Here is a 27,790-nt window from a genome sequence, read left to right on the forward strand (position 1 = left end):
ACTAACACAAATAAATTAAAAATATTGGATGCAGCAGATCGTGATATTGCTGTTAGTTTGGTTTGACTATTGCAGATCCAGCGGCCTAATATTTAACCTAATATCACCTCGGCATCAGTGACCAAACATTCATATTCTACAAAGTTTGGTTCGTTGAGGGGAAAAAACTTGGAAACTGTGGCCCAACTTTAGTGTTTCACACTATGAGAAAATTTGTATCACAGTATTTTTTAAGACTGTTGCTTCATAAAGTCGAAGGAGGTTAGAATTAACATGATTTCTGCATAATTGAGCTTTTATAAATGTATAAGGACTGTGTGGAATAATAACGCTCTTTAATGGCAACATTAAAAATAAAATAAAACCACATGATTGTTCGACATATGACTACAACGTTGGTCCTTGACAGGTGACTTCTTTTGTTGCTAAACAGAAAACATTTGGCCCGTTGGTGTCAGTGTTTCCACAGCAGAACTTCACACGGACACGTCGCTCTGTCAGGAAAAACATCCGTTAGATTTGCCTCGTTCCCCTTGGCGTTTGTGGACGAGATGCCAGAGTCTGATTTTATAAAGCCGGGGAACTTGCAGACAGCAGACGCAGCTCCTGTCTTTGTCACAAGTTTCTTTGATCCATCTCTGGTCTCCTGTTGATCTGCCGCTACAGTTTGCTCAGCTGTTCACAGACTGTCGTGCTACCTGACTGCCTAGCATTACCCAGCATGCTTTTCATTAGTGAAATGTTATAAACGTGCGATGATCTTATATATTTATATGATTTTTAGGTTTAGAACCATTATTGAGGAGGGTGCACAGTTGTACCTCCTCTCACTGTACTCTACAGTCCTACTAGTATCCAGTAATATAAGTCACTCGAGAGGACACAGAGGACTTTTGCCTTCTTACTGACATGCTCAGGTAAAGCTAAGGTTTAGGCCCCGCCCACAGTGGACACAAGACTGGTCAGTGAATTTTTTGCAAGCTGTGAATAGTTGACGAGTGGTTGCTGGAGGTTGCTCGCAGTGACTAGTGTGAAATGATTTGTGTACGGCGCTGCACTGAAAACCTTGCGATCGCTGTGGTTGCCAGCAGACTCCTGGAGTTGCCTGTATTTTGCACGGAAGATGCTGACGTGTCTGCAGACACTCGTAAACTACTCGCTATTCTGCATTGAAACTGCGAAAAGTGCGACGCCAACCAGAAACGGTGTCTGCTCACCTTCACAATAAAAGTTTGAAATGTGTGCACAGCTTTTACTGTGAAGGCAAACGGTCTCTGTTTCTGGTTGTTTCTTACTTTCTCCAAGCTTCACTACAGTCTGGAGAGAAACTGAGAAGTGTTTGTACAAGTCGGCAGCTTTCAATCCCGGGTGGGTCCGGTGGTGCTGCACCCTGCTCAACACGACGCATTCAGTAGATGCGATCAGTGAAACTTTATTGATATGTCATAAGAAAGTGTCAGGCGTGAGTCTCACACCCACACTGTGACATTACAGCAACTCACGTTTCCAAATGTCAAGCGTTTAATCGGTGCATAACGCGTTTCAGCATGTTCGCTGCTTGTGCGAGCAGTCAGTAGATGTTGCACATGGCAGGACCAAAAACTGCGCCCACATTTATTTCCTGAATAAAAAATGATCTGGAGTTTGAGGAATCAGGGTCACAGAGTGTCCCACTTCTTCCCAGGGCTCTGTTTGCCCCAGAGCTGATTTCAGCTCAACGTTTAGTTGGAACCAGGCGGAGAATGCTGGATGTCAGCTACTTCTATACATGCCAGCACCGTGGGTATGGTGTCTTTGTGCCTCTGCTTTGTGCTGCGTCAGGACTGTGAGGATTAGAGCTAAAAGTATATGTAATTAACTCAGATCTACGAGCAGGTTTCGGTGTCTTTGTGACGCGTCTGTTTTTATCTGGTGTGCTCCCTTTGCCCCCCTTTCTGCTTGCCTAAAAACCATCTGGTGCTCTGGTCAGATCTGCCGTCCCGCTGCACGGCTGCCGTGGAAATCTGCTCAGGCAGGATTTATTAGTAGTGGGTTAAAACCTGTAAAATATTCTGACAACGAGGACCAGCATTTCTCTGAAAGGTTAGGATAGCGTTTTAGAAATATCGAGGTTGGCCAGTGATAATCATTTGAGGTACTGACGAGAAGTTGTTGGGTTTTTATTAAATAAATTGATTGATGTGCTGGTGTATGACCTCCACCGCTGACTCCGCCCATATTAAAGGCCAAAGATGATGAATCTTACGGTGGCAGCGCTGCAGTAGTCGGTCATTAATCATCTTCAGGAGTTTGTTTGGTTTCCACACTGTACAGCAGATATGAAAATATTGGCAAAGTGTAGTTTCGCTGGAAATCGATACACTAAGCATTGATATCAGTCGTGCAGCTGCTGCTCCGCAGTATTTCCGTCCCTCCTGTGGGCTCTCCTCCTCTGCCCAACACAAAGCGGTCTGCAGGCCTCCAGTCCTGCTGCTGAGCTAATTACTGAGGTGTGAGGAGTTTCAGGTGTGTGTGTGTGTGTGTGTGTGTGTGTGTGTGTGTGTGTGTGTGTGTGTGTGTGTGTGCATGCACACTCTAGGCTTGCTGTGTTGGTTTCTGCATGTGTGGCTGTTGTCTTATGCCAGGTCACCAGGACTGAGCTGAATCTGTGCCAATAGAAGGAGAGGGCTGTTGTCAACACACACACACACACACACACACACACACACACACACACACACACACACACACACACACACACAGTCAGCAGAATAACAGATAACAGGAACCCTGCGTGAGCCCTGGGGAAACTCTTGCCCCATTATGGATTCTCTTGTAAAGGGCAGGATGCTTTGTGTACACGTTGCATTAAAGTGTTTGTGTTTCTTTGATATAATTGTGTATGCAGGGGCGTAAAAGGTGCATGTTGCTCTGCTGCTGCAGTGCACTTCCTCCTGTCACCAGCAAATTAAAAATAAACCTCTCGTGAAAACGGTGGACGCACGACAAGTCGTATTTAAGCTCTGAGGCGATGGGGGTCACATGTTGTTCTGATGTCGTGCGATCTTTGATTTTCCTGTTCGACCGCTCGCACAGACGTGCGTTGGCATGTGTGACAGGGCTTGTGTGTCGGTAATAAATTGTAATAAACTGTTGCAATCCAGAAATGTTGAGCAGATAAGCAGAGTGTTTGCTGCATGCATGTTCAAACCTAAATGCACCAGTAGCTGTGCTGCGATGAAGTGCAGCACATGCACGTCTTTTTTTTTCTTCTTTCCGTGGAGGTTACCTTGGTCTCTTCTGCCTTGTTCACTCCATCGATCGCTCTCTCTCTCCTCCCCTGTTCTTTCCTCCCCCATCTCTCCCGTGTCACCCCTCCTCCCTTCATTCTCTGAATTTATCCTTTGAAGTCATCTGTGAAGCTCCTCTCTGCTCTCCCTCAGGAGTTCCCTTCCTACGCTCAAAGTGTCTCAAGAGTTTCTACAAAGCTGGACTTTGCTGAAATCGTTTACATGCGTTTTGCTGACACTTTGATAGTTTGTCACAGGGCAGAGGAGAATCTTTGACATTTCCACATTTTATAGAGTTACAAAACATCCTCTGGGTCATTTTCCTCTCCAGCATGTGGAGAGAAGGGGGGGAGAGAATCTAGACGTCACACTTTTCTCTAATGCGGCTCTCCCTCTTTCTTACAGATTGCTGTGACGTTCTGAGTGAAGATGGCATTATTTCAGAACAACTTCTGGGTAAGTGTCTTGAAAACCTCTTTAAATGGAGTAACGCTGCAGGGCACGTGCAAAGATCTCTAACTGAACTTGGTCACCTGTGGTAGCTGGATCACAGCTATGACTGACCCAGCTTCTCATTCATATTCTCCACAGACAGTCGTGCCTCTCTGTTGTGCATCAGGTACAAACAGGAAGTGCTTGTTACCAATAGATACCAGTCTTTTATTTAGATCTCAGCTTTCAAGCAGTCTCATTTAAATTCTGCTTCTAGGCTGAGATGATGGTGATGAATGGCTTTTAACTCGCAGTTACTAGTTATTATGTTAAGACTTTATTTATTTAAAATAACTGTTATGTGGCAGATGCTGTTGATGGGCATCAGTGATTTTTGGCAACTTGGTTTGAGGAAACTTATTTTATTTAAAAAACACATTTTTCTGGTGAATGTCAGAGATTGCAAGTTGAATGACTCTCCCTGTCACTTCTTTTCATCTGTTCTGCATTTCCTTTTACTTTTGGCTGGTTTATAAAGAAAAATAAAAGCTTTTCAAACCCACTTTAAAAAAAAAAAAAAGTAGCTATAAATATGTTTGTCCCAGTCCTGGCGATTTATCTGTTGGTGGAAAATCAAAATCCAAAATCTTTGGTGGGAACCTGAATATTTTTATATGCAAAAAAATGCTGCAAAAGGAAAAGTCCAGTTATGTTATTTCCCTTCAGTCTTCACATTTCACCCGTATCTGTCTTTGCACACAGAAATTAACGTGCAGGCGTCTGTGGACACGTCTCTCTTCAGATAACAAGCGGCAAAAGTCGCCCACAGACGTGCTCCCGTGCAGTCCTCCAAAATCTAGGTCTTGTGTCTGTTTGCGAACCACAACTGTGCGAACACAAAAACTCAAACGCTTCGTTTAACAGATTCCCCGAGCCGGTGCCAGGTGTTTACAGCGTCTCGCCTTGTGTGTTCACCGCCACTAACTATACATCATGTCATGAATCATCCTCTAACATGACATGTAAGAGGAAAAAACAGGGTAATTAAAAGCCTGACAGCGAAAGGATTCATAAGCTCGGGTTAGATTACACTCGGTTTTGCAAGTATTAAAAAAACTAGTATGACTAATTATGGCATTAATTGGCTTAATTTCTCCGTGAATAACGGCCTCATTAGTAGTCTTACACCAATGTACGAAGCACAGGAGTGAAAGTCTCCCACATGCCTCTGTGACTTTGTCAGCTGACAGCTTTTTCCTTCTCTCTTTGTCCTCCTCTTTGCTTCTGTCCCAGCCTACCTAGTACATCTATTTCAGGTGTGCCCTAGTTTTTGGCCTAACAGACAGAAAAGTTTTGCACATTGAACTAATATTTCCAGACTTTCAATTAAGGTGCAGAAGACACAGTTTATAACAGAGACTCTCGAAGTTTAGTTCATTGAGCCGACGTGCGGTTTAGGGCCAGAAAAGAAAAATGACCCATCTAAAGCCACTAATTTATAACTCCAGAGAACCTGCACGGACGGGGGAGTCCAGTAGTATAGTTAACTGTAGCCACACCCCTTATTTCCTATCATGCCTCATTTCCCATCACTGACTTAGTAGTCAGTTGTCTGTTTTATGTTTCAGTGCAAGTGATTCTTCAGAGGAAGCTGGTTTTTGCTGATGGTCACACCACCCATATTTGGAAACTGTATATTGGTATTAAACAGTATTTTATTTTTGCATGCAGCCTTATTACTGAGGCAGTTTGAGAACCTCGTCATTGAACTTCACCCCATGATGATTAGGGATGGGTATTGAAACCCGGTTCTTGTTGAGAACCGGTTCCCACTGTCTCAAATCCTTGGAATTGTTTGCCATTTTTGCAAACGATTCCCTTATCGATTCCAGTCGCCCCGAATGACGTCACCACGTTGCGGAGCGTCATTTACCTGGCAGGAAACACGGCGGCTCAAACGCTCAAAAGTTTGGTTTTACTTTACGAGAACGGATGACAACAGGGCAACTTGCAGTACTTGCAAAGTAGATACTTCATTTAAGGGAGGAAACACTACGAACATGCAAAAGCATTTGCTCACAAAACACGCGATGACCTTAAATGAATGTCGTGTTTTTAATTCCGCTCCGGACTCGTGAATCTCAACCAGCAGCAGCGGTAACGTTTGCACGTCCTCTCCCGTTAATGCGGCAGGTAAATAATCAACTAACAGTGCATATTATGTTAGCGCGATCTGCCTTATTACAAACCTGCCATTACTGTGCATTTAGTGACCATGATGAGACAGAGTCTGGCTCAGATGCTGGCAGTTCTCGCTGCAGTCTGCCGGTAGCGTCTCCTTTCAGGCAGGATAGACGAACGTCACCGAGCAGTGACTCAGTTTGTGGTCAAAGGTTTGCACCCGTTTGCCACAGCAGATGATTTTCAGTAAGTGAATGTGTTTAATTGTAGGCAGGGACATTACTGGATATTCTTGTGTAATTGCTACAGAATAATTGATGTTATACTTTGTTATTGCTACAGAAGAATATTTATTTTATTATTTTACATTTACATTTTGTTTTCCTGGGGACCCTGTGACACCCCATTGAAGAGCCGTAGGCTGGATCTCTTAAGATCTCACTGCTGGGTTTGTAAGGCCATGTTACTCCTACATTTCTATCTTGTTCAAAGAGAAGATAAAAAACAAAGTTCTGAGCTGATCGACCTTAGTGTTCTCCTTTTTAAAAAAGAATCGATAAAGAATCGAATCGTTAAACAGAATCGAAAATGGAATCGTGAAAATCTTATCAGTACCATCCCTAATGATGATTTATTGAACTTGAGCCCACTGTAAGCAGCTGTTATTACCTCTCCTGCTCATCTGTCCGTCTCTTACAGCTGTAGTGTTGCTTTGCTTTCGTGTTTTCTTTACTGGTGAATATGAGCTGTCGATTGTCTTTGTGTGTTTGTGCTGAACATAGAACTGCAGATTTACAGCCAGGCAAGTAGAAAAGCAAAATCTAAAGAACAAATGAGGTGACGTACTTGTGTGTCTTTACATATTTCCCATTCAGCCTGCTTTCAGAGCCAAATGGCTTTGAAATACAAACCACTCTCTAGTTAATTAGGCAGCACAGCCACTCGGGGACGAGCTACACACAGAGCCTCGGCTTGTTTGGCTCAAGAACATTCACAGCCACTCACAAAGCCTCCTCATAGCACTCTGTCCTTTCCCATTAACTGAATGAAAGCTGTGCTTATGGTCCACAGGAGGAAGCGTACCGGCTGTAATTAAGTGCATCCTTAGCAAATTAAGGCGCTGCTAAGTCTTGGGAACAAAATGTGTTTCTCTGTAAGGATTCGTCACGCTCGATCGTTCCAGGAAACGTAATTGCACTTAGCAATAATCATCGAGGTATATAGAATATAAAATATCTCTTCAGTATGCTTTGATTTCGTTTGCTGGCTCTCAGATGTCATCACTTTGCGAGTGTGCCAAAGGATTGAGACAGTTTTTATTCTCTTGGTTCTCCCTTTGCCTCGAAGGTAGAGAAGCTAAAATAGTTTATTTCAGTGGATGAACCGAGCGGCTCCACAAAGGCCCAGAATAAGGAAGATAAATAAGGATTACTTGGACCTGCGAATCATGCAGAGCTACTTCACTGGAGTCCAAAAATAAAGCAAAATATGGAGCTTAAATTTTGGCAGAATACGTCGCCATTAAATCTTCCCAATTAAGAATTTCATATGGTTTGTTGTTGTTCTTTCCTTTTGATGTAATTCAAATAATTTATTATTTAACAAAGTATATTTTCTAATATGGATTAACTGAGTAAGCTTTACAGTTTGTTTTTTTTTTTTTTTAAATGATGATGTAAAATATGGGCTATTGTCGTCACCCCGACAGGCAAGTTTGTGAGTTTGATATCTTAAAGATAAAAAGGTTTCAAATTGATCTCAAACAAGTTCAAATCGCAGTGATCTTGAAGGTTGCATATATTTTGTGCCTCTGCGCCTCACAGTCCTGACGCAGCACAAACTCAATCTAGTCTGTTCCCAGCTTATAAACGAAATATTACATTTGATTTGATGCCATCACCTACAAAGTTGCACCATTTAGCATCGTTTTACAGCCCCGATAAAAAGTTTAAGACCACTTGAAAAATGGCAAAAAAGTCTTATTTTGCACGGTTGGATGTTAACAAGCTTCAACAAGAAGAAACGGGAGAGAGACGAAACATTTCTTTGAGCATGCGATTCGTTGACGACAACGCTTAAACTGATACAGGCCGTTTTACAGCTGATCAACAGTTCAGGACCACACCTAAAAAACAAAAACGTTATTGTTGATCACTTCAAAAATTTGTTGCGGCATCCTTGATGCAAGTGTTTCCATGAGGTGAGAGGGAGCATTTCTCCAAGACGGCCGCATGAAGCGTCCATTTTTGTAACTTCCCCAAAGGTTCTCTGTTGGATTTAGATCAGAGATGCAGGATGGTCCAAAAGAGCGATGTTATTCTCCTGGAGGAAGTCCCTTGTGTACTGTAGCGCTGTCCTGTTAAAAACCCAGTGGTTACCACACAGACGAGGGCCCTCAGTCACGAGGGACGCTCTCTGCAACGTCTGGACACAGCCAGCGCCCGTTTGACGCTCCTGCACCTCCTGAGACTCCGTTGTTCACCTCACGGTGCACCTCAGCAGCGATGGCACGCTGCGAGAGACCCTGCTTATGCAGTTCAACAACACGACCATGTTCAAAAAGGTTTTTTGCCTTTGCCATCAGAGCGTCATGACAGTGTGACGACCTGACAGAAAAGGACAATGGATCCACATTGTTGCACAGATTTGGCCTTTTAAAGGTCAACTGGTCCTAAACTGTTGATCAGCTGTAGATCAGCATGTTTCAGTTTAACAGTTGTTTTCAATAAATTTCTTCTTGCTGCATGTTGAAGCTCGACTTTGAACCTTGTTAAGATCCAACCATGCAAAGTAACATTTTTTGCCATTTTTGAACTGGTCTTAAACTTTTTATCAGGACTGTATTTTAGAAAATAGCCACATAATCTGAATTCATTACTAAGCTGACCTGTATTAGCTTCTTTAATAATATTCGCTGCAGTGCTGTATAGATCTCAGAAGGCCAGTGTGCGTGCTTACCAGGGGAATTTAGAAGAACTGCATCAGAGAAACCTTTAAAGCTCGGCGAGCGGTGCAGCTCTGTACAGTATAAAGGACAGCATTGTCTGCTGTCGTCTCTTAAAAATGCCTCCTTTGCCTGCAGATATGTCTGTTTGCACAGAAACGCTGCACCCACTGGACTTTTATTATTGCCTGCAGCTCAGTTTAATGATGCCAGTGTTGCTGCCCTGCCATCACTTTGAGTCATGTGGGTTTCTTGTGGGGTGAAGATCTGTGAACACACTGAGAAAATCTTCCTGCTTTCAGGGTTTTCCCCCCTCCTCTCATTTCATCCCTGCTCCTCTTCTCCCTGCCACCTCCTTTCGTCCTTGCTCAGTTGTTCATTTTAAAAAATGCTCTGTGCCAGGTTAGAATAGGAGCCAAGACCGATCAATATGAGACTCGTTAAATCTGTTTTATGTATGGCAGTAATCTCCAAATATTCGTGTTCCTCGTGAACTGACTGCATAGTTTGGGTTGGTTAACAATTAAATAAATAGTACATATATCTATGTGTACATGACATAAGAAAATCAGCAGGCAAAATAAAAAGACGCGCTTAAAGAGGTGAATTTGCTCAAACCGTCCTACTCGTCTGCGATGATGAGCCTCTGCTGCAGCTACCTGCTGCTGACGTTATTGACACCTCTCTGCTGTGGGAGCGTTCACGCCGCTCAACCTGCTCGGTCAGCAGAAAGTTTCTGTGAGTCAGCGAAAGTCGCAGCAGCTCTGACAGACCGGCCAATCAACTGGCTCCGTGATAGTCTGACGCAAGGTTGTAAAAGTTTACAGCTACTGTCAACAGCAGCCCGTCAGTGCAGGACAGTTCAGTGCATCACTGTGTGGTGCTGACCTGTCACGTTTAAATGATGTTTTGCTCGTGACTTGTGAAAACTGCTACAGCATAATAAAATTGATCTGTGATGACTGGAAATAGCTGGCTTTGCCTTATTGCAGACAAATAAATGCACTGGTTCTCTAAAACCAGCAGAAGAAATTTATTCTGTACATAATTCAGCAAAGTACAAATGTAGTTTAAACCAGCACGTGTTGAAAAAGGGTCTTCCTGTGGGTGCTGGGCGAGGCTGGATATGAAGAACTTAAGACGTGCAGTATCACTGCGGCCTTCATACGCCATGCTGTAGACCAGGGGTGTGAAACATAAGGCCCGGGGACAGAATTGGCCTGCCAAAGACTCCAATCTGGCCTCTGAATAGCAGTTATAAAGTTTAGACATTTAACTTTATTTTCCTGCTGATAAACCACGACAGCCATTCATACAACACCTAAGTAAACGAGTCAAATCGAAATAGTTAAATACCAGAAAGTTGCTTTTTTTCACAATTTACAATAGAAAATATTTTTTTTAACATTTATTTTAATTAATTACTATTTTATGACTTTATCATGTAGAAAAACTGAGATATATTGAAATTGCATTTCTATTTCTGGAGTTAAACTTCTTTGCAGTAACAGAAAGGAGCGTTTGTGTGTCTGTGAAATAAGTTTGACTTCCCTGCGTTAGACTGTTTGGGATTTCTAGAGGAGGTGTGTTCCTGGTGCTACTATGTGTCATTTGTTTCTGCTTGTTTCTTACTATTGATGAAACAATACAACACAATGTGTTAAAGAGCAGGAATATGCTCAGACACTGGATCCATCCGTCCGAAAAAGAGAAATCTACAAATGCAGTTCCTGGGAGTCCTTTTGTGTCTCTCTCTGGTCCTTTTGTGTGCTGCGAGTTAGAGAGCACAAATAGTCCTAACGCAGGTAAAACCCGCTGCCGATTCTAAAAAGCAGAATATTTCTGAATTAATGTGACGTTTCTAAAACCACCAGCCAAGAACCGCAGGCATCCAATCAGGTGAAAGCAGAGGATTTCTTGCTAATGCCTCAAGCTGTCTTTGGCTCATCTGTGTAGGGCACCATATAATCTTTTACCCTTTCTGTCATTTGCCAATCAGCAGCACAGGTTAAACAGTTGAGATGCACAGGAATACGTTTGTATTTGTTATAGAAGCAGCTGTGAAGACGACCGTGCAGCGCAAAGTGCAGCTCAGCCCAGGTTCACCGTCTGTAATTAGTTTCATAAATGCCTGGAAGAAGTCTGAAGATGTGTCTAATTAGAATCAAGAGAGAGCAGTTTAAACACACACACACACACACACACACACACACACACACACACACACACACACACACACACACACACACACACGTCGGGTATTCATATCTTATGGGGACATCTAATTGCAATCATATTGCTTTCCCTAACCCTTAATAACCCAGCTGTAACCCTGACACTAAAACCACATTTTGAGTCACTATTGCCTTCCAACTCGTGGGGACCTGGATTTTGGTCCCTATAAGGGCTGTTGGTCCCCACAAGTATAGTAGCATTCCAATTTTGGGTCCCCACAAAGATATGAATACGTGCTCTCTCTCACACACAGAAGCCGACATTACACTGAAATGATGACTAAGATAAAGAGCTAATATACTGTCTGAAACAGCAGGCTTATAAGTTCAGTTATTTCAGTGTCGTCTGCTTCAGACGCAGTAGCGGGTAAACTCTGGGGACTTGCTAGACTAAATCCTCGCCCTGTTTCACACTAAAGGTTTTGTCTGTTTTAACAGGGAACAGCATTTTTAGGTCATGTGAGCCACGTTATTCTTACATCCTGTTTATATCCTTATGAACATGTCGTGTTCACAGGAAACCGTTTGAGAAATACAATGTAACACTAAACTCTGAACTCACTCTAAACATTGTTGCCATTTCGATGAAAGTGACCTCACAGGAAACCTTCATGCAGCCTCTGAGTGAGCCATGAGAAGACTGAACTTCTCTTCTTCTCACTTGCATGCAGTTCACAGCAAACCCTGTGTAAGAGCCAAAGTCAATGTTCATGTTTTTCCTTTTTGTTTTGGTGGCACAGGTGTATAGCTTTACCTGCGTCTCAGGTGATGGTATGTGGGTGTGGTCACAGTCTATTTACCTGATGTCGGTGTTCGCAGCAGGTGTTGGGTGAGTGGTTTGTGGGCAAACTTTTCTGTTGACCGTCATTTTTTGGCACACCAGTTAATCCATGCGCTAGTTGTAAATTGATTGAAAGCGCAAACGTTTGTTTTTGTTTTGTTCTTAAAATAAATGCGCAAAGTACAAGTTCGACTCATTATGGATTATTGGAGGCGCGTCACAGGGACACAACCAACTCAGCCGGCCGGGGCTTTATTTACGGATGAAAGTCGCAACACCCTGTGAGCCTCTCTCGTATGTTGGCTTCCAAAACTGCCAAATCAGTGATGGTCAGTACACTCATCAACACGCTTGATTTTAAACCACTTTTAGAGGAGTCTTCCCTGCACCACCTTCCCTGTTAACAAATCTGAGCATTTCTCCTACTGACCTTAGTGTCCCGCCAAGTCTGTGTCTTCATGAGAAACTTGGACACATACAGATTTGAAACCCTCCCTCGTCTCCTTTTTTCCGCTCCTCATTGTCATGGTAATGGCTCCATCATGCATGACCAAAGCGGTCAGCTTAATTGATGAAAAAGAGATCAGCGAGAGGTGGGAAGAGAGGGGGGTTCGCATATATCAGGCATGAAGGCTTTTCTCGCACTGAAGGCTTTAAGGAATACTTATTGCTAACCTGCATATTTATTGTTTTTATTCTATACAGTAGTTTAGTTATAGCCAATGAATCAAAGCAGGAAAGCACCAAAAACCATGATGTTCTTTTCAACCTGATCTGCACTCGCCCCGTTCATTCTGAACTCATCCTGAAGTGAAGATGAATAAATTAATCCCTAAACTTGTGCAGCGGGATCTATTTTCAGCTGCCGATAACATTTGGATCTCTAGTGGGTTTTTACTCGTTGCTGAAAATTGTTTGTGGGATTGACTGAAAAAGAACCACAGAGCCCATAACAACCAACATGTTATGATGTGTTTTAAATAGAATTGGTGGTGGTACAACTTTGCTTTCAGCACAAAGGAATAAGTTTCATCAGGCTTTGAATTCATGCGAATGTGTCTAATATTAGCATTATTTTCTTTGGGGGTTTTTTCCATGGGAGATCTAAAACATAGTTTATATTTAAAGATTTTCTTATGGCATACAGTTTCCCAATCATCAGCATTTCATATAATCAGTAACGACCCAGTTCATCCACGTGATCTGCTGCAGCTGAGGACACATGATCTGAATATTCTAGTTTTCAGGCAGTCGTGCCCTGAAGAGACGATGGACAAAGCTGAAACTGTCTGACAGCCCTGCTGGCGGGAGAGCCTTTTATTTCCTTACATCAACAATGAGTCTCTTCCATCTAATGTGAAAACTGCAAGACGACAAAAAAAGACCAGCTGTCGCAGAGAATGAAGCAGATTTGGAAAATGCGCTGCTTTCTCTGCTAAAAGTGGTTTGTAAAGCAAACCTGAGGTGAAACGTTGCCGCGGTGCAGAGAGCAGCACAGAGTCACACAGCTGCTCCTGAAAGTCATCGTGTTGAACTAACTGTACATGCAAAAAGTGAAAGAAATGGTTTAATTAAATAAAAAAACAACCTTCTGGTCCGTTCGGTGCACGCTTGTCACGGTGAAACTTGTCACTGAGAAACGACCTCGTCTTTGTCAACTTAATCTGCGATCGCCGAGTTGTCGGCTAAACGGGAACATGAGTAAATATTTGAGCCTTAGAGAAGGTAAATGCAGACAATTCAATGTGCTGAGCAATAAGCTGTTGTAATAAAGTTCGTATCTCTCCTAGCACAGTTTGCTCAGACTCGCTTCTCACATATTCAAATGTTCTTAAGGACTGTGATCATAATCAGACACGGTGCTCACCTTATAAGGCACCGTGACAGACTGTGGGGAAGCTCTATTTGCATGGAACTGAGAGGTGTGTGTGTGTGTGTGTGTGTGTGTGTGTGTGTGTGTGTGTGTGTGTGTGTGTGTGTGTGTGTGTGTGTGTGTGTGTGTGTGTGTGTGTGTGTTGGCAGCTCACCTTTCTGTGGCACGTGTAAAGTTTCTGCGAGGAAGGAACGAGTCCTGCATGACATTAGTCCAACTCGCTGTTTATGGACAGTGAAAGTCAAAACATTCAGCCGTTTGGTGAAAACACGGATCTGAAGTTACGAAGGACAGAAAACAGGATGTAGGCGTTTCATCGTGTGCTCAGTACAACGAAACCACTTTGTGTGAAGTTAAAGGACTGAGTCTTTATGTCAGGATAGTGTAACCAGTCAAGTCTTTGTTTTTTTTAAATTTATTTTAAAATTGTATCTTGCACTAGTTTTATTTCTAAAAGCAAAACGGGTTCATCCAAACCATAAACTGAAACTGGTTTTAAAGAGTTGAATATTGGCCTAAAATTAAAATTGTCTTGTGTGTTTGCACTTAGATTAACCCTAATGTTAGCTTCTAAGGAGCTGGAGAGAAAAGCGACCGAGAGGCTTCTTGGCTCAGAGGTGAAACGTCTTAAAGAAACTTTATGAAGTCTAGTCGCTTGACCTGGATGTCTGAGAACCTACACAGATACATTAAGAGTAAGATAAAACATCATGTTAGTGAATGTACTCACAGATGTACCCATATGAACCTATGGGTGAACCTAATCTTTGCTTATGTCAGACACAGGATCAAAAGTTAAACTGATTGCGGCTCCGCTGATGATTATTCTGATGATTAAGCTGCAAATGAGTTTCTCTAATCTTCATGTTTGAGACTTCACAAAGCTTGTTTTATCTGTGAAACAGCATAACTCGGACTTTACTGAGGCACAAAGAAAATACAAGGTTAATTTTTTCTTCTTTATCAGCTGATTGACTTTTTCACCCAGATCTGATCTTGTTTTGATCCTTTTGCAAAAGCAGTGACTCATAAATGTTGTCAAAATTCAGCAACATCTGTATAGCTGCTTTAAGAGTGTGTGTGTGTGTGTGTGTGTGTGTGTGTGTGTGTGTGTGTGTGTGTGTGTGTGTGTGTGTGTGTGTGTGTGTGTGTGTGTGTGTGTGTATTCATATCTTTGTGGGGATCAAAAATTAGAAGTTTACTTTACTCATAGGGACCAAAATCCAGGTCCCCACAAGTTTGAAGGTATTTTTGAAACTCAAAATGTGGTTTTAGTGTCAGGGTTACAGTTGGGTTATGGGTAGGTTCAGGGTCAGCAGCTGGGGAAAGCTTTGTGTCAATGAGATGTCCCCACAAGATATGAAAATGAGTGTGCATGTGTCTCTTTTATGGCTATCATAAAAATAAAGCTCAGGGGACGTGACCGTGTGAGAAGCTGACTTTGTTGTGTGTTTTCTGACAGATGCCAGCACCTCGTCTGAGATCTTTCTCAGCTGTTTTTTCCTTGTCCTGCTCCTTTACGTCTGGTTTGTGCGTGCGTGTGATTTACTGATGACCCTTCCTTGGCATTCCAGCCATTCCCCTGGTACCTGGGAAGTGGTCTGTTCCCCAGCGCGATATTTTTAGGTCCTGCGAAGCAGCTGTCAGCGTTTCTGCTTGCACACACAACCCTGCTGTCTGCTGACTGAAAAATGTGGTGAGGCTGAAGATGCAATCTGCCTCTGCCTCAGTCGGGCTCTCATCCAGATTACATAGATGTAATCGGAGGGAGGTTTGTGTAATTACAGCGGCGATGGGGACGGTGCTAAATCTGCTGAGCCATAAGGTGTGCGACTGATCTCACCAACAATCCAGTTCTGTGTTTGTTTGTGCTTCTTTCACACAACACTGAGTCATGTTGGTCCTGAGCTTTCTGCTCCACAGAGGAGCAGAAAGCTCAGCTCAGATTGCAGCAGCCGCTCGCAGCCCGAGACGTGGCGTAGTTGATCCTGGAATATCAGCACGAAGCGATCTGTTCAGTTATCACAGCTCATGTTGGAACTAAGAGCAACAAATGCCAAATAATAGAGAGAGAGGTGAACAGTGTGGGTCCTTTGTGTGATAGTCTAACATTTAGAGTGTGTCTCAGCTGGTCAGGCTGCTTTTGGAGTAACTATCTATGAGCACAAATTGTTGTACCTGAAGAGGACTGGTACTGATGCTTATACAGCAACGTCTGAATGTGTGCTACACGAACATGTTGTTTCTTCAAGCACATGCTTTCCAACTCGTAGGGCTTAATAACAAAAGAAAGAAAAGCAGTCTTTGAAAGAAAATTAAATTATTTTGATGAATTCATTTGCAAAAATGTTTTCAGAAGGCTGCGTGTAATGATATTCACTAAATGAGTGGCACAGTGTATTCAGTATAAATGATTTGATGCTGTGCGATGCTGCAGGGTATAAATAAAAATAAAACTGTCAGCGATCAGAACAAAGTGACAACGAAAGAAAACAGCAGTGAGAAGAGTCAGTAGCTGCAGGGACCCGTGAGGGACGGCTGGATTTAAACCGCTGAAACTTACAGACGGTCACAGTGTGAGTGTCCTGTGCTACATGTGCTTATGGAAATCCATCCGAACACTACCGATAAAGCACATTAGTTATTCATTCATAATTAATGTCAATAAATTGTTCTTTTATTAACTCGACTGTCTGTCGACCTGCAACTCACAAGAATCACTGATCCTCCTACGGGATTCACACGATAACGAACTGAGAGGTTTTCACCCCGATTGATCACTTTTGTTGTTTTACGGGCAACAACCTGAGAGTTATGAGTAGGGATGGGTATCGTTTAGGTTTTATCCGATACCAGTACCAAACCGGTACTTTTGAAACTGTGCCGGTGCTTAAACGGTGCTCGAACCGGTGCTTAAAGAATCAAGAACACAAAATTGGTCCAAAAACCTCTCATGTTTAGCTGTTTCCCATTTTTTCTTTGGTCATTTTAGCCTTTTTGGCCAGGGTGAAGGGAGCATCTGCCATCAAACAAGAAGACAGCCGCATGTAGCTATGATGATGTTTGCTAGTTCACCTTACATGCATTAATGTAATAACGTGGTTAGCCTACTCAACGTAAATTACACACGAACAACATTAAGCTACTCACGCAGAGAAGAACGGCTGCTGCTGCATCATCATCCTCATCATTTCTGCTACACTGGCAGGGCTAGGGGCCAGGACTCTCCTCTTCGGGTTTTTGGGGGATGTTGCTAACTCCGGGTCTGATAACAGGCAACCCACCCGCAGTAGATGTGCTCGATGTGAGGTCTCGCAGCAAGCTATCAAATACGGCGCATTTCTCGGCTTTTAAAAAGACGCTATGCGTCGCCAGGTGTTTGATCAGATTTGAGGTGTTACCTCCTTTGACAGTATCACAGTATCAGCTTAAAGCACTTGTTGCTGCTGAGTTTGCATCTTTTACTGTGAAGTACAGCCAGACTTTGACCGCTTCGCCTTGGGCATCTTTAATCTGTAGCTCTGCTCTAAAAGAGCGTACGTACCTGGACCCGCCTACTACGCTTGCAAAGGTAAAATGATTGGCTAGAATCCAAAGTGTATCACATCTCAGGGAAATAAAGCACCGAAATATGTGCGCTGCTTTTCGGTCTGGTTACTACCGTTTATGTCAGAACCGGATACCGGTACCCATCCCTAGTTATGATGGACTGTGAGTCAGACGAGCTTCTGCACACAGATGCTGTGGTTACGTTTAACTTGAAGTTGTGCTGTTCAAACGCTAAAATGCTGTGATATGACAATATGAAGACCGTCGAGCGGTAAAGCAGTTTAAAAAGTGCATCAGAGAGACACTGGTGTTATCAAAAGGAAACTTTAAACACGCAAAAGGTCTTTTTGTGAAGCGTTGAGTTCCCTCGTGCACTGATGACCAATCGCTGTGATGTTTTGAGGGAGAACAAAAGAAATGAGTAATATTTGTGGCCATATGTTAAATGACTTTTGCCGCCTTTGGAAGCGCGAATGCTCGAATAGCTTTTCTATAACTGAAGGTCACGTGTGTGTAACGTGCAGGACTGGCTTATAGAAGGTGAGCGATTTACCCGTCATGCCCACACGATTCATTAACTTCTTTTAATAATTTCTTTTTATCCAGATGGTAGAAGCTGGTTTCATTTTTACTTTCACCCTGAACCTTTGAGTGTCTCTGGTGTTTACAGCAGACGATCAGGAGAAAAATGTCTCAAACTCGCAAAACTGGCATCGCTTTTGTTACTTTTGCCATGTTGGTTTGCTGTTTCTCGACTTACTGCTAACAGACGTGTGTGTCTGTGTGTTATTTTCGGCAGGGGGAGAAGAATGCCGGCTTTGATGTGCTCTACCACAACATGAAACATGGCCAGCTGGCAACCAAGGAACTCGCCGAGTTTGTCCGAGAGAGGTGAGGTTTGTGTGTATTTGTGAATATCTGTGTGGGAGGTGGTGCAAGTGATGAGATTTGGGTGGAAAATCCACCGTTCTTTACTACGTACATGGATATAAAGATTGTGCCAAGTTGGAAGAAATACTGGAAAATACCAAAAAGCATTCTGATCTCATCTCTCAGTATAACAAGGTGTTCAGATTCATCCTGTCTGTAGATTGTGTACTGTGGAGCACACAAGTCTGTCTGTGCTTTGACCTCTGACCTCACTATTCTGCTTCTTTTGAAGTGCCTGTTTCTCAAGCACTCAGGTCTGAGCACTGTATGTGGATGACCTCTCATCATAGCTCGCCACAGCAGGCGACACACTGCACGCTGCAGTTCTGAACTTTTTTTTCTATCATAATCCGACGAGCAGAGCAAAACTGCATGACGCCGTTGGATCGGACATGGCGCCATCTATACAGTCAGGTCACATAAATATTTGGACAGAGATGACTTTCTTCTAATTTTGGTTCTGCACGTTACCACAATACGTTTTAAACGAAACAACTCAGTGCAGACTTTACGCTTTAATTCAATGAGTTGTGACAAAATAAAGCATTTTAACAGTCTTTTCATTTCAGGGCCCAAAAGTAAACGAAGAAACTAAATAACTGAAAATAAAATGCTCATTTCTAATACTTGGTTGAAAACCCTTTGCTGGCGTTGACGGCCTGGTCTTGAACTCATGGACATCACCAGATGATGGGTTTCCTCCTGCTGGGCCTTTACTGCAGCAGCTTTCAGTTGCTGTTTGTTTGTGGGCCTTTGTGTCTGAAGTTTAGTCTTCAACAAGTAAAATCCACGCTGAACTGGGCTAAGATCAGGTGACTGACTTGGCCATTCAAGAATATTCCTCTTCTTTGCTTTAATAAACTCCTCAGGATCTGTGTTATGAAACGCTGCCCAACCAGTTTGACTGTATTTGAGCAGTCTGTCTCTGGACACTTGCACCTTGCAGTGAACCCTCTTATTTACTGTCATGCAGTCTTCTCTTTGCGGTAGGCTTGGATATCGATACGCCGACCTCGAGGAGAGTGTTACTACTTGGTTGGCTGTTGTTAATGGAAATAATTCTGCGATCATCCACCACCGTTATCTTCCGTGGACATCCAAGTCTGCGTTACGAAGTTCTTTCAAATGCAAGCACCACACCTCAGATTAACTCCAGGTGATCGATTTCCTTAATCAACAATGACATAATAAAGGAATTCCCCACACCTGCCCATGAAATGGCCTTTGAGTCAATTGTCCAATTACTTCTGGTCCCTTTGAAAAGAGGGTGGCACATGTTGAGTGTGGGTGCTCTCAAATGAAAGCTGAGAGTGTAGACGTCTTGTACACGTCTATTGTATAACAATAATTGGAAAGTGTTTAAGGAAACGGGTAAAAATGTATCCAGATGTATATATTTACACCTAACTGTGACAGTTTTTACCTCCCTGTGGTGTGCATGTTCAAATTCATCAGGTTATTGTCCATTAAATACATAGAAAGCCACTTAATATAATGTGGCCTTCTCCTTGTACACTGTCGAGGCAGCACCCTCACATAAACCAGAGTGCTTCTACTCGTGAGACACACCTGAGGTCACCTGCTGTGTACACCTCTCTGACTGTTGGGTTTCTCTGTGTGTTTTATTGTAGGGTCTACCTTACAATATAAAGCACCTTGAAGCAACTGTTGTTGTGATTTGGCGCTGTATTAATAAAATTAAATTGAGCTCTGCGGTACAAAATATTTTCCTTGTGTACATGTTTACCACTTTAGTAATCAGTTACTATGCATGTAGACACAGTGCACGTCTTTGGGACCTTTTTAAATGGTTTGCAAACTAAAATAAATCAGTCAGATGAAATCTAGTTGTCATTTTTCTTAGCAAAATCAGCATGAGCCATCTACGAGTCAGTAATAACTGGTGGTGCCATCGTGTCTGGGATGTAAAAACGGGACAGTTGCACACTGACACAAAACTAAGTTGAGAGTGTGTAACGTCAAATACTCTGTCAACTCATTTGTGATTTGCAGTTAGCACACTGAGGGGAGTAATGAGGAGTTTGTGCTCTCACAGCTGGATGCTAACGCGTACAGAGCACACTGTCAGACCAGCGATATAATCCTGACATCGATTCAGAGTGCTGTGCACATTCCTCACAGGGGAAATTCACTTATCTGCTTGGAAAGCAGCAGACAACAAATCAGCAGTCAGGAAATGAAATAGCGCTGTGGGTGAAACCGTGTGCGATCCTGCAGGATGGAGGCGAGGCAATTGTCCTGATAAATTTCCTCAATCTTTCTCTCTCGCCACTTTCCCGAAAGGTCATTTTGATATAAGAGAGTCTATGAAACACTCGGTTAAAGTACCAGAGCAACCCTTCAGCCACACTATCAGGGTTTCTGCATTCTCTGCATAGCACTGTATTTACTTTAAGGAAGACAATCTGATTGGCTAGAGCTTGGAGTCTGAGGATAGACGACGGTTGTCTAAATAAAATGTAGCAGAGATCAGCCTTTAAATATATCATTCAATGAGCTAATTAGTTACTAAACATCACAGTGGTCATTTATTATAGAATTATGTACTGAGAGACTTTAAGTTAGATACAGTTGTTCACAGTTTCCAACAGTGTGAGGATCTCATCCTGGAAATAAAAAGTATTTGGATTATAGTTGGTGGATGTCCTACAGACACTGCATTAAATAGACATTCATTACACAGAAGAAGAAGAAGCAGCAGCACATGAAAGTGTTGGGCCGGACGTGTTATTGGTGAATCCAGGTGTATAAAATGAAGCACTCAGCCGGTCTGTCTTTACAAACACTTGTGAAATAATGGCTCATTCTAAAAAGCTCACTTACTGTGGGATTGTAATAGGATGGCAGCCCGTTTGTGAAGTTTCTTCCCTCTTTGATATTCCACAATAAGCTGTAAGTTGTGTTATTACAACGAGGAAGCAAATAGAAAAAGCAGCAACTCAGCCATAAAGTGGCAGACCACATGAAGTCACAGAGCGCCGAGGCGCACAGTGTGTCACAGTACCAACGCTCCAAACTTCCTCTGGCAGTAACGTCAGCACACAGTCTGTGCACCGGGAGCTTCCATGACTGAGCAGCTCCTGCAGGTGTCATTTGTAGGTGTACCGTGATAACTTCACTCTGGGATAAAATAACTGGTCATCTTTATGGGAACCACGAGCCATGGAAGGCTGGGCAAAGCACAACAACAAAAAACAGATTTTAAGCCTTTCTAATAAAAAGTAACAATAATAAACAAAACTTTAAAGCACGACCGTCAACAGTAACATTAATTCTCTATACGTGCTGTGTCGACACAGATCAAATAGAGCCCCCATGAATTTTTAATAGGTGCAGTTTAGTATCCAAAGATATACAGATGTTCACAAGGAGCACTAATGTGAGATTCCATTAAAATAAACCACTTCTGAAACTCCTAAAACATCAAACATTTAACCTGTTACCACAAATCAAGCCTAGTCTTTGGCCTCCTACAGAATAGAACTGGATCCTTTCGGATAATCAAACGCCTAAAAAGGTCAGTTTAATTTAAGATATAAGTAATAACTTGTGAGACTGATTCAAACTCTCTGCACGAGACGAAGAGTAACGATAAGTCTGTTTGTTTACGACTCTCGGTTCTCCTCTGCAGCAGGTTCCTCTGTTCTCGGGATATTTGGATCGATGTTCCTCTGCTGTCCCTTCAGGGTCCACAGATGGTTATTAAAGTTTTATGGCCAACCTTGTAAACATCTATTTATCATTTAAATGTGGCTCCTTGTAACAGTTACCCAACACAGATGAAAATTAATCTTTATCTCACAGACTCTGACTCAGGAGGCAGATGCCCGGTGTCTGGGCCAAAGTAAGCTCTAGATGGAGAGCATAACATATGAGGCCATTAGCTGATGCAATGGCGTTGTGAGGAAGTGCTACTGGAGTGCATTTGGTTTATCGGTCTAAAGGGTATTTAGATTAATTTACATTTCAGGGGGTTTGTGCATCATTAGTCTTGTCATGCTATTAGGATAACAGGGAGGCTAAGAAAAGGTGTGCAGCTCCACCTTGCAGGCATACATGCATATGTGGATGAGATATAAAATTAGTCTAGCCATGTGTCCTGTTCATGCTTACGTATATATGTTTTTCTCACTTTCTTTCCCTAAAGGGCTGCTATCGAGGAGACTTACTCTAAGTCAATGAGTAAACTAGCTAAAATGGCCAGCAATGGAAGTCCACAAGGGTGAGTACCTCATGTACGATATATAACAGCAGGACAGCGTCCTGTGAAGGGGTTCAGAAAATTACTGTATAGATTTTATTTCCCAGAAGGTGCTGGTTTGGTAATTATAGATGTGATGGTCATATGGCTGCATATGAGATATGGATGAGCACCATCTGTGGCACCAAATGCCCACATTTGTGATGCCATTCAGCCTATATCGTTCCAGTCATGTCGTCTACTCTTTGATGGATGATATTTGTATGTTTAATTACCTTCTAGGACTGCATCACTGGACACGATTACACAAGTCTGCAGTGGTTCAAAAGTTTTTCTGTATTTGTTTGTTTTAAAGCTGATTTGGCTCATGTGGAAATACTTTGCTGTGCTAATCATATTTCAGTAACATGATTAGAGTGTGTGGATTGTTTGGCTGTTGTCAGTCAAATCTTATCAAAACACAACCAAATAAGCTGAGTTTTGTTTTTTACTTCACATTATAAGACAACAAACAGTTTTCTTGGCATTATTTAGAGTTTAGGTTTAGTTTTTAAGCTGCGTCGTCTGGTAGCTGCGTGTATACTCCGTGCTACATTGTTGCAGTCCAACATCACTGCTGTGATTATACTGTATATGTAACAAAGCACACTTCTGCACACTCTGGTCAGTGATTCGTTTTAGTCAGACAGGGCTGTGAGAGCCCTGCATCATTGATTTCCACATACATCGATCAGCCATACCATCGATGTTCTTGGTCTGCAGCGGTCAGTGTCTCTCAAAATTGGTTCGAGGAAGGAACAGACGTACCAGCGACGTGGTTGTAGGCAGCCAAGCCTCACTGATGTGTGTCGGGAGTGAAGGCCGGCCTGTGTGGTCCCATCAACAGACGAAAAAGTTCATGCTGGTTCTGATAAAAGGTGTCAGAGGTGCTCAGTCAGGGTGTTGACTCCTGTCCACAACTGAAAGCGCCAACAATGTTCTTCAGAACTGGACCACAGAGTAATGGAAGAAGACTTTCTTTTATATCACATGGATCGTCAGATGCATGTGCCTCATCTGCTATCTAGCAGATATCTGCATCAGGCCAGCGGAGGCAGTGTGATGCTTTGGGCAGTGTTCTGCTAGGAAACCTTGGGACCCGCCATCTATGTGGATTTACTTCGACCCGTACCACCTACCTAAGCATTTTTGCAGACCATGTGCACTTTTTCATGGGAAACGTATTCCCTGATGGCTATGACCTCTTTCAGCAGGATAAAGCACACAGGCACAAAGCAGGAATGGTTCAGGATCGGTTTGAGGTTCATAACAACAAGTTTGAGGTGCTTCCGAATTCTCCAGAGCTCAGTTGAGTCAATTGTTGGTGGGATGTGCTGGACAAACGAGTCCCAATCCGTGGAGGCCTCACCTCCCAACTTACTGTTGCTAACATCTTCAGACAGCACACCGTCAGAGGTCTAGTGGAGTCTGCGCCTCGATGGGTCTGGTTGTTTCGGCACCAAATGGGACCAACAGAATATTAGACAGACTGTTATGCTTGATGTTTGAAGGAAAATCAATTTCAGTGATCTCTGAGTAACAAAATGAGAATAAATTTGTGTAAAACAATAACTGCAAATGTAATTTTACATTTTTGGTCCTGTTAGTGATGATAAAAACTATTAATATGGTGCCCGACATGAACAAATATACCTATGAAATACTCAGTGGTCCACGATTTCTTAAGCGTAGTGGAAAATGTAGGAGTCTTTAGGACAACAGTGGAATTACATGTTGATTATCTCTTATTACTATCTGCATATTTTCCAGGACTTTTGCTCCCATGTGGGATGTTTTCAGGGTGTCTTCAGACAAACTTGCCCTCTGCCACCTCGAGCTGATGAAGAAGTTCAACGATCTCATCCGCGATATCAACAAGTACGCAGACGAGCAGGTCAAAATTCACCGCAAGGTACGTATCTGAAGTGAGGGGGAAAAAACACTTCACCCCAGTCCTGCCAGCCCTGATCAGCTCTTTTCTCAGAGCATATCCAGTTACCATCCTTTCCTTCATGTAATTGGTGCATTTGCCCTGAAAAGTACTCGGTACAATGATCCCCTGCACAGTATGTCCATATGTAGGCTTTATTCTTTATGCATGTTTATGTGTATCAACCAGACTAAGGAGGAGATGGTGGGGACGGTGGAGGCGGTGCAGGTGCTTCAGGTTCAGAGCGGACAGCTTCAGAAGTCCAAGGAGGGTTACCACGCCAAATGTTTAGAGCTGGATCGACTCAGGAAGGAAGGAGGTCCTCAGAAAGAGCTGGAGAAGGTTCGCCTAACCTTTCTCACTGCAGAAACCAACTGCAAAGTGTCCCATGAAATGAAATGTTTCTGTTGTTGCAGAGGTTTGTTGTTGTTGCAGCATCATCTCGCTCAGAAAGTTTGAATTAGATTCAATAATTTAAAAACATGAATGCCTGGGTGATGTTAAGTCTCAAGCATGAGAAATCTCTTGTTTTAAGTAAATATCAACTAGATAGAGAAGGTCTGCAGCAGCGTGAGGGAGCCAGGCTACATATTTCATGCTGGCCTTGGAAAATCTCATAAACTGAAAGCGTGGCTCGAAAAGGAATGAGCAACCTCGAGTTTCAATCAACTGAAGAATATTTACCAAAATCCACTGCTCAAAAAAAATAAAAGAACAGTTTGAAAACACATCAGATCTCTCGGTTGGATTTAGGTCGGGCGGGGTGGGGACCAATCAGTGGTATCGGTTCCTTCATCCTCCAGGAACTGCCTGCATGCCCTCACCACGTGAGGCCGGACGTTGGCGTGCACGTGAAGGAACCCTGGGCTCCTTGCACCAGCGTAGAGACACGTAGTGGGTCAGAGCATTTCATCCTGGTACTTGATGGCAGTCGGTGCTGTTACCTAGCCTCGTTAGAAAGAGCCGTGACAAGACCAAAAACATTTCTCAGGTGCAGAAATGTCCACAAAAAGTACTCATTAAGTCAGAGTAACACAAATGTACTAATAGAGCTGTAACTAATGTAAGAGTATACAATAACAGGAACATTACAGAATATCTTTACAATAAAATAAAAACAGCCAGCATTAAAAAAAATACTGGAACATAAGTATGGTCAGTTAACTGTCATTAATTAGTCATAATTATCAGTTCTCTTCATGATGGAGACTGGATCTCTCAGGATCTAGTGATAAATAACAGCTACAGCGTCTTTGTCAGCATCACAGATAAAGTTTGGTCTGATTAAATTTGGGAAACACTTGATAATCAGTAGATTGTACGTGTGTGGGTGTTTGCTGCAGAACATCTGATATGACGTGCTATTCTGACTTTGTCTGGTTATAAGCTGCCCACAGCTGTACACACTGGTCTCTCCTTCCTCTGCAGCTGACACTGTAGGCTTGTATCTCTCATCTCCTGCAAGCTGGTTTATTTTTTTACACCAACTAAAATGTTATTTCTCAGGAAGTGGCTGCAGGAACCTTGAAGAACTGCAGATCTTGGTATCGTTTAAAATACCCAACTTTACACATTAAATGCATCCAATGCATACAGCCTGGTAGAAAAGTAGATTTCCTCATCATTGCAGCTGTGTTATAGATGATTTTATTTATTATTCTTCTATACTGGAATTTCTTTATTTATATTTTAAGAAATGATCTAAAGATGTCAGTGCCTCTGTGCTTTACTCCCGTACACTGTATGGATTCAGTTTGGTAAACCTGGCTGTTGTTTGCTGAATGTTTTTAATCATTTGGTCACTTCTGTCTCCTAAAAACTAACATGGCAGCAGTCAAAGCGCAGCTATGGCCGTCTTTCGTATACAGCCTTTGCTAATCTGTGGCCACAGGTCGTGGTAGTTCTGTAAAAATTAACATTTAAAATATATTTGCTTGCAAGTTCATTAAAACTCATATATTAATAATCTTGTCAGACCTGTCAAAGAACTGTGTTTTGATGAGGTTTAGATGGGAGCAGAGAATCATGGAGCGAGGAGCAGCCGGCCGAACAAACTAAATGCACAGCTGTCTTTCAGAAGAAACGCTTCCTGGAGTCTGAGGTGCTCTTTGGGAGGGATACGTACTGGTTTATACACCCAGAAACTCCAAGGCCCCTCTTCTGTGGAACCAGCTTCCAGTTTGGATTCAGGAGACAGACACTATCTCTACTTTCAAGATTAGGCTTCAAACTTTCCTTTTTGCTAAAGCATATAGTTAGGGCTGGACCAGGTAAATGGTAAATGGCCTGTATTTATATAGCGCTTTACTAGTCCCTAAGGACCCCAAAGCGCTTTACACATCCAGTCATCCACACATTCACGCACACATTCACACACTGGTGATGGCAGCTACATTGTAGCCACAGCCACCCTGGGGCGCACTGACAGAGGCGAGGCTGCCGGACACTGGCGCCACCGGGCCCTCTGACCACCACCAGTAGGCAACGGGTGAAGTGTCTTGCCCAAGGACACAACGACCGAGACTGTCCAAGCCGGGGCTTCAGGTGACCCTGAATCCTCCCTTAGTTATGCTGCAATAGACGTAGGCTGCTGGGGGATTCCCATGATGCACTGGGTCTTTCTTCTTCTCTCACTATGTGTTAACAGACCTCTCTGCACTGAATCATACTTAATATTAATCTCAAGCCCCTCCCTGAGCCTGGTTCTGTCGGAGGTTTCTTCCTGTTAAAAGGGAGTTTTTCCTTCCCACTGTCGCCAAAGTGCTGCTCATAGGGGTCATGTGATTGTTGGTTTTTCTCTGTGTGTATTATTGTAGGGTCTACCTTACAATATAAAGCACCTTAAGGCGACTGTTGTTGTGATTTGTTGCTGTATAAATAAAACGGAACTGGATTGAATTAAGGCGGCGCTCCCTTTTCAAAAGACTTTGTTCATGTGAAGGTATCATGTAAAAACAGTCTGTGAACACACCAACAGGAGATGTCTTTAAAACCTTGGCAGGTGAAAGAGGACGAAGATTCACCAAAATTGAATTCAAATCTGACAAAGAGAACAAAAAGGGGAAACGTGGTGACATAACTGCGTCTCTAATAAAGTTCATGAGAAAGCTGTAAAATCCCCGTTTAACTCAGGATACTTACTGGCCCGTAAGCCTTCAATCCAAAAAACGTTCCTTTGGTTAAGACTCCTGTGTCTGTCTGCTTGTGTTTAAAGAGCGACGTGATCAAAGGCTTGTGGTGTAGACGGGTTACTATTCTGAAGCAAGCTAGAAAGAAAGAACCTGAACACACAAACTAATCTGTAGTTATCGTAGTAGGACTCAAACTGCCATCAGAGTTCATCACTGAGAGCTCACAGGTGAGCCCTTTAACAACTGTCAACACTCAAAAGTGTCATAAATATGTT

The 27,790-nt window shown here is 42.8% G+C and overlaps 1 protein-coding gene across 4 annotated transcripts in view; it reads left to right on the forward strand.

Annotated features, from left to right (window-relative positions):
• The window catches only part of fcho1 (FCH and mu domain containing endocytic adaptor 1), a 62,909-nt gene that overhangs the window by 12,266 nt on the left and 22,853 nt on the right, over positions 1-27,790 (forward strand). For all 4 annotated transcript variants that reach the window (XM_080291701.1, XM_080291699.1, XM_080291702.1 and 1 more), the window contains exons 2-6: positions 3,675-3,725; positions 18,063-18,154; positions 22,362-22,436; positions 24,225-24,366; positions 24,574-24,726. In XM_080291701.1, coding sequence (XP_080147827.1) covers positions 3,699-3,725; positions 18,063-18,154; positions 22,362-22,436; positions 24,225-24,366; positions 24,574-24,726 — 489 coding nt within the window. In that variant the 5' untranslated portion in view covers positions 3,675-3,698. The remainder of the gene's footprint in view (positions 1-3,674; positions 3,726-18,062; positions 18,155-22,361; positions 22,437-24,224; positions 24,367-24,573; positions 24,727-27,790) is intronic.

This window comes from Astatotilapia calliptera, chromosome 17, assembly GCF_964374335.1.
Source record: "Astatotilapia calliptera chromosome 17, fAstCal68.1, whole genome shotgun sequence".
In the NCBI taxonomy this organism is placed as follows: domain Eukaryota; kingdom Metazoa; phylum Chordata; class Actinopteri; order Cichliformes; family Cichlidae; genus Astatotilapia; species Astatotilapia calliptera.